This window comes from Myodes glareolus, chromosome 20 (genome assembly GCF_982192425.1).
Source record: "Myodes glareolus chromosome 20, mMyoGla1.1, whole genome shotgun sequence".
Classification (NCBI taxonomy): Eukaryota; Metazoa; Chordata; class Mammalia; order Rodentia; family Cricetidae; genus Myodes; species Myodes glareolus.
The window spans coordinates 13,174,324-13,187,838 of record NC_142045.1 but is presented as its reverse complement, the minus strand read 5'-3'; the positions used below and the strand labels follow the sequence as shown (position 1 = coordinate 13,187,838).

General features: G+C 35.4%; 1 protein-coding gene across 4 annotated transcripts in view; it reads left to right on the top strand.

Annotated features, from left to right (window-relative positions):
• Fstl5 (follistatin like 5) overlaps positions 1–13,515 on the top strand; it is a 501,743-nt gene that overhangs the window by 58,108 nt on the left and 430,120 nt on the right. For all 4 annotated transcript variants that reach the window (XM_085682503.2, XM_085682502.2, XM_048424769.3 and 1 more), the window contains exon 2: positions 7,091–7,229. In XM_085682503.2, the coding sequence (XP_085538629.2) occupies positions 7,104–7,229 (126 nt within the window). In that variant the 5' untranslated portion in view covers positions 7,091–7,103. The remainder of the gene's footprint in view (positions 1–7,090; positions 7,230–13,515) is intronic.

Here is a 13,515-nt window from a genome sequence, read left to right as displayed (position 1 = left end):
ACAGTCTGTCTTTAAAACAGCAATGAATATTATAATCCAAATTTAGCTCCCTTTTTCTTTTCAGTTTCTAATAAATCTGTTTATTGAAAGGTATAATCAACTGTAATTGGGACAGTTTTGTTTAACTTAATGATTAAGCTGTCCTTGGAGTAAATATTCATGTTTTGAACGTGGAATAAAGGGGTTGGTCCATCCACTGAAACAGGATGAGAATGGGAGGAGGGAAGGAAGTGTAAATTTTTGAATAGAAAAAATAGTGGGATTAAAAAAATTATATTTTTTTACTCAAAATTAAATCTTTTTTTTCTACTCTCACATGCTGAGAAAAAGACATACTGAACAGTTTATATTTTTCAGCCCAGAAAACTTCAAAGGAAAGTATCTGGACAATTATCATGGGAAATAACACGGAATTCAGACCAAGAAAAGCTCTGTCAACATGGGCTCAAGCAAATCCCTACCCTATTTGGACACAATCCCAAAGCTATGCCCTTCTGATGTATCTTGTTTTGTCATTTACCTAAATCCACAGCTAGTATAAAAGAAAACCCCCTTTCCAAAGTGTTCTGTAATGAGAAATACATTTTTCTTTTGCAAGGGGCTTTTTCAGAAGCATTATCATGTGAATAAAAAGTAGAGTTATAGAACGGAAGCATGAGTAAAACTTCATTGAGTTTAGTTTGGGTCATGCATGCACCCTTGAAAAGTAACTAACTTTCTTAACTGGGGCATTTTATCACCTAGAAATGTCTTCTTTATATATAACTTATGTGTGAGAAGTAATATCAAACTATCCCACTGTTATTTCAAGGATGAAATACTGTGCAGTATCACTGACGTCTGTCTAGTAGGACAGATGTGGTCTACTTCCCTTTCTGTTTGCTCTTGTTGCTTATCCCAGAGAAGGCAGAGATTCTTAGCTCGCTAAGTAGCTTTTGCTTTTGATGACGTTGGGTGGTCTGAATGTCTGAAGCAGGTGAGACGCTGTGGAATGCATATCTTTTCTACGAGACTCCACCGCCTAAAGGGTGAATGCATGTCGCTTCATAAGACTGGGTTCTTTGAAGAACGTCCCAGCACTTTTTAGACGGGCTCTAAATTGCAGGACTGCATAGAGTTCAGCATGTCCGCGTGAGATTAAGGTTGGCAGAATGATGAGAATGGTACAACAAGAGCTTGCCTACCGTATGCAAGGAATGTTTTCTTTTCTTTTTTTTTAAATTTATAAATGTGCCAAAGAAGAAAACCTGTTTGCCCTGGGAAGGGAGTCCTTCAAAGGAACCTCCTACAGAAAGTCTTGTTTTGTGTGCCGCAATGAAAAAAAAAAATCTTACAAGTGCAGCAACTCAGTTCTTAGCTGGATTCACTGTCAACCTAAACAAATGTTTTCAATGAAGTGAAGAATATTAAGCCCCTTAATGGATTTTAAATTAATTACTAATCACTATCCATTTATTTATTCAAATATATTTACTGAACATATACCCTGTGTTAACTTCTTCTCTAATTCACATAAATAAATAAAATTCCTGTCTCTGAGTTAATTTTTCATTTAAATACAGATGAAAAACTAAGTCAGTTATTACACAGAGTATCAAACATTGACAAGGGTTGTGATTTCGAGTTATTCTATTGCAATAAAATTTTCATTTATCATTTTTCCTAAAATAGCCTTTTTACTATCCTAAATTTCTTTAACTTCTAGAACTATTTAACCTTCTATTTGGATTAAACATATCTGTAAATTCATCTTTGAATTTTCTTTCTTCTTCAGACACATTCTTTCCCATCTTATATGTGGATTATGTGATCTATAAAAACCAAGAACATGGTTATTATTTCTTTCTAGTATGTACTTGGTGAATTCCAGTTTCCTGTGTCCTGAAACCTATTTGTTACTCCCTTGTATACATTATGCTAGAGATTATAAATCACCTTAGGATAAACTGTAAAAAGAGATAATCACAAGTCCTTTCAACCATATACTTGCACACGTCTATGAGTCTACTCAGAAGCGATGTGTCAGCGTAGATAATTAGACCAATGGCTCAACTTGAATTATACACCGAGACTCACAGGGGCAAGCCCTCTGACTCACAGAATTCTAGAATCCAGTAAGGGAGAAGGTCTTAGTGATCCAGTAGTCTTCCTTCCTGCTTTAGAGTACAGCAAAGATTTGACCAAGATGAAGTTCCTGGGCACACTGTCGATACTACCAATCCACTTTTATTTTTACTTGAATGGAATGATAACCTGCCTGGAATAAGCAACCAGTTAAAGGAGTTGTAGAAAATGTCAACAGAGGTCACCAAGGCTGGTGTGACATTGTCAGAGACCAAATGGAGGTACTGATGCCAGCTCCTTGAAACTTTACCTTTTTCCCAAGGCAGTGTTAAGAGGTGCTTTGATGAAGTGATGTGGGAGTCCCCTCTGTATGCTGTGAATACCATTGGTTAATAAAGAATCTGCCTTGGCCTGTGATAGGGTTAAATAAAGCTATGGAGGGAAAACTATACTGAATGCTGAGAGAAAGACGTCATATAGCTCCTACTGGGAACAGACAAGTTGAAACCTTGCAGTTAAGCCACAACCATGTGGCACTGCACAGACTAATAGAAATGGGTTAAATTAAGATGTAAGTGTTAGCCAATAAGAAGATAGACCTAATGGGCCAAGCAGTGATTTAATTAATACAGTTTCTGTGCGGTTATTTTGGGGCTCAGCAGTGGGAACAAACTAGCAGCCCCCTACAACAATGGAGAGAGAAGCAGCTGAAATCACCATAGCTAGGTCTGAAAACCACTTTCCCTGACTGCCACATCTGATGAGATTACCAGTTTTCCATCATTTGACAGCTTTTCTCCAATCACAGATATAATAGAACAATTCCTTTAATATCTTAAATTATATATTGTTTTTCCTATTCTATAGAAGACCTATTTTATTTGTTTTACACAATTTTCAAAATGAAGTTCTGGAGAAGTATAAATAAATCCAAATCGTACAAATTTGAATTTTGAAGCAAAGTAACGGACCTAGATGTTACCTCCATAAAAACATGGCCCGCTGTGTCTTATACTTGCAAGGAAATATTTTCTCCTGTATTTTTTGGCATTTTCCCCATTTTAGATTATTTGACAATTACAATATTTTATAATTAACTTTAGAAAATTTCATCCTTCCTACCTGCGCTGGTTAGTTTCATGTCAATGTGATGCATGCTGGAGTCATCTGAGATATGGAAATCCCAACTGAGACAATTACCTACATAAGAAGCGGCTGTAGGGCATTTTATCAATTAGTGATGGATGTGGGAGGGCTCAGGCTACTGTGCGTGATGACTTCTCTAGGCTGGTGGTCCTTGATTCTGTAAGAAAGCAGATTGAACAAGGCATACAGAGCAATCCAGTAAGCAACACCACTCCATATCCCATACACCATGTCCTATCTCCAGTTCCCTGTTTTGTTTGAGTTCCTGTCTTCACTTTTCTCAATGGACTATGATATGACAATCAAGTAAATCCTTTCCTCTTAAAGTTGCTTTTGCCATCATTTATCATGACAGCAATAGAAACCCTCACTCCACCCCCTCCCTTTGACACGATTCTTTTCAACAAGTTCATCTCCTACTTCCACGTGATCATCATTTTCTGTGTAACCCACTATGATTAATTGGAGTTACTTCTGTAGTAAATTAGCATAGGTGTTAAATTATTCAGTCAAAGAAAGACTGTATCTGTGGCTATACCACGAAAGTAAATGACATTATAAAAGCCTCTTCCAGGTTGAAATGTTGATAGCAATGAATACTAAAGTTCTTGAGTGCAATGGCCATGTTCCTTCTTAGAGACACCGTTGTGTTGTAGATCCATCCCTCGTTCTTATAAGCTTCCCACTTCGTTTTTTGCTATGTTCCTTGAACAGAGTTACATTTTGAAATGCCTGTATCATTCTAAGAAGATGCAATTCCATAGCCCATCTTCCTATCTTCTGAGTATTACCTTGTTTCTACCACTTCTTCCACAATGTTCTCTAAGAGTTAGATCGGGCCTGAATGGAGTGGGGTGGACCTTGGACTTCCCACAGGGCAGGGAACCCTGACTGCTCTTTGGACTGGGGAGGGAGGAGAAGCGGGGGAGGGGGAGGGAGAGGGAAACAGGAGGAGGGGAGGAGGTGAAAATTTTTAATTATAATAATAATAAAAAAGAAAAAAGAAAAAAAGTGCTAGTGAAATAAATCCAGTTTAATATTCTTGAAAAAAAGAATAATATCAAAACATATTGTATGAAACCCAAAACTCTCAAAGAACTATAAAAATTTACAAAAAAGTAAAAAAAAAGGGTTAGATTGGGGACATTACACCGTCCCATTTGGGCAGAACATGCAACCATCACTTCGTCTCATATTTTTTTTTTTGAATATTTTGGGATCTTGAATTAAGTGCTACCTGCTGTCATGGGAAACTCCTCTGATAAAGGCAACATCTTCATTGTAAAAACATATATTCTACATTGTTGATCTAGAATTATTCTCTTTTTGTGCCCATGGGTTCAGACTTTTCATTGTTTTCCAAAGTTTCTGAATTTTATCTTCATAAGGTTTCATTTAAAAAAATCTACGATTTTCTATGAAAAACTAATTCCTATCCTCTATCTTCAACTTTTGCTATTCTGCATTTTATATAATGTATTTTCTTGATAAGAATTTCAACCCAGTTTTTTATTTGATTTATTATAATTTTTATGTACAAATTCATTTCATTTGAATTTTTCAGTGTTTCTCTTTATTGAATTTACTTTTCATATCGTAAACTGTCTTCATTATATCAGTTAACCATTTGTGCTTGTGTCTTGGTTTTAGTCAGAAGTTTATTCTTTCTAAGTTCATTGGGATATTTATTGGCATCTTTTTTGAACTACCTGCACTCCTTGTATGTCTCTATAATTGCTTCTTTCAGTTGTGCATTTTGAGATTCATATAAGCAGATTTCCCTTCAGAACATTACTCTAAAGTTGAGGATATTGAGGAGGAAACTTTTTTTACACTATTTTATTTGATGGAACCTGGGCAACTTTAAGTGTTTTTGATCTTGGCCATTCTTACAGGTGTAAGATGAAATCTCAGAGTTGTTTTGATTTGCCTTTCTCTGATGGCTAAGGATGTTGAACATTTCCTTAGGTGTCTTTCAGCCATTTTAGATTTCTCTGTTGAGAGTTCTCTGTTTAGGTCTGTACTCTATTTTTTTTTAAATTGGATTATTGCTATTTTGATGACCAATTTCTTGAGTTCTTTATGCATTTTGGAGATCAGTACTCAGTCTGATGTGGGGTTTGTGAATATCTTTTCCCATTCTGTATACTGCTGTTTTTTCTTGTTGACTATGCCATTTGCTTTACAGAAGCTTTTCAGTTTCAGGAGGTCCCATTTATTAATTGTATCTCTAAGTGTCTGTGCTACTGGATTTATACATAGGAAGGAGTCTCCCGTGCCTATGTGTTTAATTGTACTTTCCATTTTCTCTTCAATGAGGTTCAGTATGGTTGGCTTTATGTTGAGGTCTTTGATCCATATGGACTTGAGTTTTGTGCATGGTGATAGATATGGGTCTATTTTCACTCCTCTACATGTTGATATCCAGTTATGCCAGCAGCATTTGTTAAATATGCCTTTTCTCCATTTTATATTTTTTGCTTCTTTGTCAAAAATCAGATATTCATACATGTGTGAATTAATATTTAGTTCCACTGGTCTTCCTGTCTGTTTTTATGTCAATACCAGGCTGTTTTCAGTACTGTAGCTCTGTAGCAGAGTTTGAAGTCAGGGATGTGATGCCTCCAGAAGTTCTTTTATTGTACAGGATTGTTTTAGCTATCTTGTGTTTTTTGCCATTCCATATGAAATTGAGTACCATTCTCTCGAGGTCTGTGAAAAATTTTGCTGGAATTTTGACAGGCATTGCTTTTAATCTGTAGATTGTTTTTATTAAGATTGCCATTTTAGTATATTAACTCTATGTACACAAGAGCATGACAGATCTTTTTATTTTCTGGTGTCTTCTTCAATTTCTTTCTTCAAAGATTTAAAGTTCTTGTCATACAGGTCTTTTACTTGTTTGGTTAGAGTTACTCTGAGATATTTTATCTATTTGTGACTATTGTGAAGGGTGATGTTTCTCTGATTTCTTTCTTAGCCCTTTTATCATCTGTGTAAAGAAGGGCTACTGAATTTTTTTGAGTTAATCTTGTATCCTGATACATTACTGAAAGTGTTTATGAGTTGTAGAAGTTCCTTGGTACAAATTTGGGGTCTCTTATGTAAACTATTATGTCATTAGCAAATAGTGAGAGTTTGACTTCTTGTTTTCTGATTTGTATCCCCTTGATCAATCTGTTTTGTCTTATTGTTCTAGCTAGGTCCTCTAGAACTATATTGAATAGATATGGGGAGAGTGGGCAGCCTTGTCTTGTTCCTGATTTCAGTGGGATTGCTGTGAGTTTTTCTCCATTTAGTTTGATGTTGACTCTTGGCTTGCTATATTTGGCTAGAGAAATGGTTCAGTGGTTAAAAGCATTGCTTATTAATCCAGAGGTTCTGAGTTCAATTTCCAGCAACCATATGGTGGCTCACAACCATGTGTAATGAGATCTGATGCTCTCTTCTTGTCTGTAGGCATAAACACAGACAGAGCACTGTATACATACTAAATAAGTAAAATCTTAAAATATTAGAAATCTTTATTCTTAAAGAGGAGTTAAAGTTTATAAGTATATTTATAATTGTATTACCTACATTTAGAGTAGTAATCATAGTTTATTTACCTTTTTAGTCTACCTTTTATTGAACTTTTCCAGAGTTTTTTTGTCAAATCATACTTTTTTATTTTATATTTTATGGGACTGATTTTAACAAAGTACTGGTCTTTTTAATGAAAAGAGAGTAGTGTTCATTAGAGGTATCTGTTTATTATATAGTCAGACACCAGAGAGCTCTGATTCAATGTGTAAGGATTTCTTAATGATATTGATTTTTTGATATATTTCTTTATCATATAAAGTATTTTCTTTGATTTTCAAAATTCTAATTTTGACAGGTAAACAATAAGGATGTTTAAGTCCTGGTCAGCTGTTTTGATTCTTGGATTCATCTTCCTGGAGTCCGAAGGAAGGCCAACAAAAGAATCAGGATATGGCATTAAATCCTACCAACCTCTTATGAGATTACGACACAAGGTATGGCTGAGTTGCCAGTCTAGTTTATTATTCCTTCAGAACCATTGATTTCCAAACATGCTTTCAACAATTTTTATTTTTAAAACAATCTAGTTTTAAAAGTGGGAAATATCAGCACGTGAAAAATTACAGTTTGCTTAATAAAATAATGTCAGATTTTTAATAGATGTAGTGTGGTTATAAAACTTACTGCAGTAGGTAGGAGTCGGGCTGAGAGATTAATGATTAAGAGCTCATATGGTTGCTTTAAAGGACCTGTGGTTAGTTCCTGGTTTATCTGGCAACCCTCAACCATTTTTATCCCAGATCCAGGAGATCTAGCATCTTCACCTGGATTCTAAGGCAATTACACACACACGTGCACAAAATGACAAGGTCACACACATGTGCACTTCACTAAAAAATAAAGTTATTAATTAAAAACATAATATATAAAGTAATTATTTATATACCAACAGTTAAGACTGAGTCAGTCAGTTAATTTCTATTATTTTCTTACATATCTTAGAGAGTTTTAAGGTGTAAATGAAATATTTATCTAAATCTCTAAAAGCATATATTCACACACACACACACACACACACACACACACATGTTTGCAAAATTCAGCTTGAATAGAAATGTTGAATTTTTTCTTGTAACAAAAATCATTATTTTAGATTCCTTAACATAAAAAAGAATTGTTTGGGGGCAAATACTTTCTCATGTTCAACTTTTTCAACTTCAAAACAAACAAGTTTATCTTATGATGTCACATATCTAGTAAATGTTAATTTTGTGTTGCTTCTTTGCTTTAAAACATATGTCTTGAGGTCGGAAACTATATCTATGTCTTTCATGGTACTGTGTGCACATGAGACCCTGTTGTTTTAAACCTCTGACATAGAATTGACGGGTAAAATGCTTAATTATAGCTCATTATTTTTCTGAAAAATACAAGACCACAGTTTGGGCATCACTGTGAACATTTATGAGAATGTTTTTCTTTAAATTTATATGTTAAAAGATCAATATACTTATATATGCAATTTAACCCATTTTTAAAGAAAAGATATAATTGAGTGAAATAAGTTGAGAATAACATACATGTTCAAAAATTATTATATCTTAACATTTTTGTTTTCTTTCTATTTCTAAATCATTAGAAATGATATATGATTGTTGGTATTTAAAAAGCAGGGCAGAAATTGTATTGAAACACATCAGTTTTAAACAGCTTTGCTCAACTCTAAAATTAAACTACATATAAAAGTCACCTAGTGAGGGTTTGTATGTGTGTAAGCCCGTATGTGCTACCTGTGTATGTGTGTGTGCACGCACGCATGTGTGTGTGTGTGTGTGTGTGTGTGTGTGAAAGTGGGTATTTAAAAAAGAGTGAGAGAAAGTAAATTGAAGAAGAAATGGAAAGCAAGACAGTAGATAGTGCTTCTTCATTGTGTCGGCTCCAGTGCCTGGCTGTAGGTTACATTCCTGGGCTCCCATTCTGAGTTCCTCAGTCAGCAATTGTGACCATGACATCTAAGTCCAATAACAACTCAGTTGCTTTTGGTCGTAGTGTGTATCGGAGTAGAGAAAGCAAACTAAGACAACCTACATATTCAGTACATTGTGACACAAGCAAAGAGGATTAATTTGTCAGCTCATACTGAAATGTTCCAGATATGAACAAAGGCATACATATTTTATCATCTCCAGCTGTATGTATCAAAAATGTGATTAAAATTCATTTGTCTGCATCTCGCAGTAAAAAATGAGTAACAATAAACTTGCCATGCTAATTATAGAAATCTTAATTATCCTCTACAAATATACGTCTGAGGGAGAGCTGATTGTGTGTTGCCATGCTAATTATAGAAATCTTAATTATCCTCTACAAATATACGTCTGAGGGAGAGCTGATTGTGTGTTTTACTGATGTGTTTATCCCACTACATTTATGCAGCATCATCCGAGGCAATTCATTAGCACCCAGGAACTGTGAAAAGCAATCACTACATCCAAAGCCCACAAAGATCTGCTTTTATTTATTATGTATATTCTTTGACATAGATATTGTGCACTCTTTCACAAGCCATTTTCCTATACATGGCCATTTAATTGTGATGTAGTCTTGGAAACAGGACTGCTCTTCCTTTTCATTTGAATGACATTATTACAACTCAGAGAGGTGAACTCCTGAGAGTGACAGAAAGCAACAGGCATCATCAACGAGACAGGAAAATAAAAAGGTGGGATAGAAGATGGACAGATGCTTCCTAAAATGAGAGATAATGATCATCAAGTAACATGATACTAGCTTGAGAGAATTGTCTGTTCTTTAGACTATTGACGCTGTTCCTTCATAAACAAAACAACTGAATTTTCAAATTGTTTTCTGAAGTGAGTTTCTCCTGATGGTGGCTGTAGCCTGGCTTAGGGCAGCCTTCTAGCATGAACTCAATAGGAGAAATAGAAATCACCTGGGTTGTAGAAGGAGCAGCGAGCTGGGATCCTACCGCCTGGATCCCGGCTAGCTAACACCCGAAATAATTACAGGGAAACTGTATTCTTTTAAACACTGCCTGGCCCATTAGTTTCAGCCTCTTATTGGCTAACATCTTGACTAACAAATATCTAATAATCTGTATGTCACCATGAGGTCGTGGCTTACCGGCATGAGTCTAGCCAGCATCCGTCTTGGGGAGGGGAATTATGGCGTCTTCCTCACTGCCTTCTTCCTCCCAGCATTCTGTTCTGTCTACTCCACCCACCTATGTTCTGACCTATCAGGCCAAGCAGTTTCTTTATTAATTAATCAATGAAAGCAACAGATAGATAGAAGACTCTCCTACATCACCGGGTTATGACTTTCTCATCAGAAATCTGCATTATAGGTATAGCTCAGTAAGGACAGATTCTCATGTGCCTTGTGAAGAATTCCTTAACTTTGAGATGTTGGTACCACTTTAGAATTATTGCACTTGGAGCACCATATGGCACCAGATGTAAATGTTGTCACTATATATTCATTATTATGTGATGACCACTCCCCTTTATTTTCTATGTTTAGTTCTTTATTTTTAATTGCCTCCATTCTTTATATTGTTAATTTCATCACCTGTGTTAGATTCTTTAATTTTATGGACATTCTCATGGGAGAAATAGATTTATTGCTATTTTATAGATAAGGGAACATGATTTCATAGGTGTTTAGAATATGTTTCTTTTAATGCCACCCAAAATTACAGATGAAAAATTTAAAAAAGAGTCTAAATAATTTGAAACAGATTTTACGAAAATTAATGTTTTAATGCCACCCAAAATTACAGATGAAAAATTTAAAAAAGAGTCTAAATAATTTGATACAGATTTTACCAAAACGAACGTTTTCGTAGGTATTTGAACTCTGGGCCATGTGTATACAATTTTGCCCATATTCTTACCCTGTGGTCCTTGAAAAAGTGGGATTGCATGGCGGTAAATTTCTGTAAAAAGGAGATGCTAGATGCAGCAGAACACCACTTCAAATACACTTGCCTGCCATCTTGTCCTCTGTTCATCCTCCAGTTTCATTACTGCATCTTTAAAACTAATCTCCTTAGTAAATTTCTCACTTGCAGTGCTATAATGGTTTACAATTTCCATGACAGTCCTGAGACTGACTATACAAGCAAACAGGAAGAGGAGAACAGAATCCTTGGAGAAACTTTGTCACTTACCTAGAAATGTTAGGAATATTCTACCCTTGCCAATCTCTTGATCTTCCCACGCCATGAAAGAATGTGACTTGTAGTGTGTGGGGCAGCACTGCGTTAGAATCTCAGTTCTGATCTCTTCTCTATCACTGAATAATGTCTTATCTCCTTGCTGAATATCCTCTCAGTGGCTACATGCCCTTTCTATCATGTTAATGAAAAGAAAGTTGTCTTGGATAAAACAGAGTAGTGTTGTGGCAGTGAGTTAGGAACAGAGGCACGTTTTTATTTTTCAGACAAATATTTGTCTGAATATTTGCTAATAACTGAAAAGTCTCCGAGAACTCTCCTTTACCCTATAGTATGACACATGCCAAACACTGAACTTTCCAGTCTGTCCAAAAATCACAAAGAGTAATGTATCCTGCTCATTATGGTTTCATGGAACAAGCTCTTTTTTATGTTAAATCATTGAATTTGGGGTTTGTTTGTCATCTCTCTGTGCTCTCAGCTTCTCTTCACAAATAAAGACAAAGCTAGAACTCCTTGCTATGCCTACTACACATAATTCCTGTGCAATACTTTTTTCTTGTTTCTTTTTGGTTACTTGTTTCATTTTCATTTTTGACTTTTTCTCATCTTCATATTTCTCTTATCCCCCTGCACTCACCACCCATTAATTGCTTAGATATAATATCTCAGAGCAAGTAGCCTCTTTTGTGTAACCTGTAATATTTATGTACTGACGTTTCTAAATATCAACAAGCATATTACTTGTCTGACTAGAAATCTTCCTCGCGTCAGCACCTGTCTTGTCTGCTTCCCTACCTATAGTGCTGATCACACTGTCACTGCATTGTCTGGTGGAATTCTGTTCGAGGACCATAGTATTCATTGAGCATCCCTAATGGGAACACCGAGAGTCCTTTAAGTGTCTGTATCTCTCTTTGACCAGAGTGTCACTTCCAGCTAACCTGGCAAATTGAAGTTGATCTATAATTTTCCCCAAAGTCAAAGTGCTTCTCCATGAGGATCACTGTGTGAATGAAGAGAGGACGGTGTGAAATGTAATGGTTCTTGAGTGTTGCTGGTCACAACGATACCATATAATTCAAAGAACTGATTTGTAAGGGATGATTTTTTTTTTTGGTCTTTTGCCTTTGTACTAACACTGATAGATGTGGCCTAATGGAAAGAAGCAGGAGAGACGTCTAGGGAAAAAGATAAACATAAAAGGAAACTCAGAATTCCAGGGCTTAAATGCATGGACCTCTAAACATACCACGACCATTGTTTTCCTAATAGGAAGACTATGGGTAAGTCTTAGCAATCAGTGTTACACTAACAGGGGATTTCAAAGAGATTGTTAAAATGAAAATTGGTATTTTTTTCTGAAGTTAGGAAACAATTTGAACCATACCTTGGAAGAAAATCTGGGGTCAGGGTTTAGAGAAGTTAAAAAGTTACTGTGAAGAATTAGCTAACAAAATGTTAAGGGGAGTACTAGTTAAATTGAATAGATAAATTTATTTGATGCATATAAGAAGGGTGAATATTATTAAATCTTAAATTTGTTTCAAATAAATACTTTGCATTTGCAAAATAATGATTCTATTTTTTCCCTTAATGAAATAAATCCTAGTTTCATCTAATGCCTTTACTAGTCAATCTTCTGTTTGTGCAAAATTGAGTCTGGGGTTATACAACCAAAGCAATAATAATCAAACAATATTTATTGATCGAAAAAGTATATTTAAGAAGTATCATGGGTTCTCATTAACTTTTCTTTTTACACACAACTAGAAGATTGGCATGAGTTGTAGGCCAGGCTGTGGGATAAAGTTATTTTCAAACCATCTTAAGCTATAGTGTGAAAACTTTTCTCAAATTCAAAAACAAGAAAATGTTTTCCTCCTTAGTTTAAGGGACTGTGGAACACTTGCTGAGCTAAGAGTTTTGCTTATGTTTGCTTAGTCTTTAGTCATGCAAGATGAATAACTTCAGGAGATTTGATGTATGGTCTGCTAGCTACAGCTAACAGCAATGCATTTCTACTTAGTTGTGAGAGGGTGGCTGGAAAGAATTCTCAGCATACACAGACACACAGAAAAATAATGACGATCAGAATAACAGTATCTTTAGTAGCTCAGTGGCAGCGATTGCTTCATTATCTATGTTTATTGGCATATCTAGTTGTGGTCTTTAAGTGCACAAAAGTTCTGTCAAACATGTAAATAATGATGAAAAACGAACATACAGAATAGCAAGCCTTTAAGAAATGTGTTGTGCTTGGATTATTGATAGGTTTAGATACTTTCTGAATTTTATTATTCTCGTGTTAAAAGATAAAAAGCGATGTTATAATGGTGGTACTGCTGACAGAGGGGAATTCTTCTGAGCTCTGTGATCCTCTTTTTCTTTCAAAAACTGGAGGTCAGAGAAAAATGTAGAAAGCTTTGTTCAATGAACATATTTTCATACTGTCACAAACCATGAAAGATCTGAGATTTTTTCCTTTCATTCACTTTGTAGATAATAATGGGTTTTTAGAATACATAGTTCCACACGTTGTGACAGATGTGGTCATCTCTTGTGTTAGAGACAAAGAACGC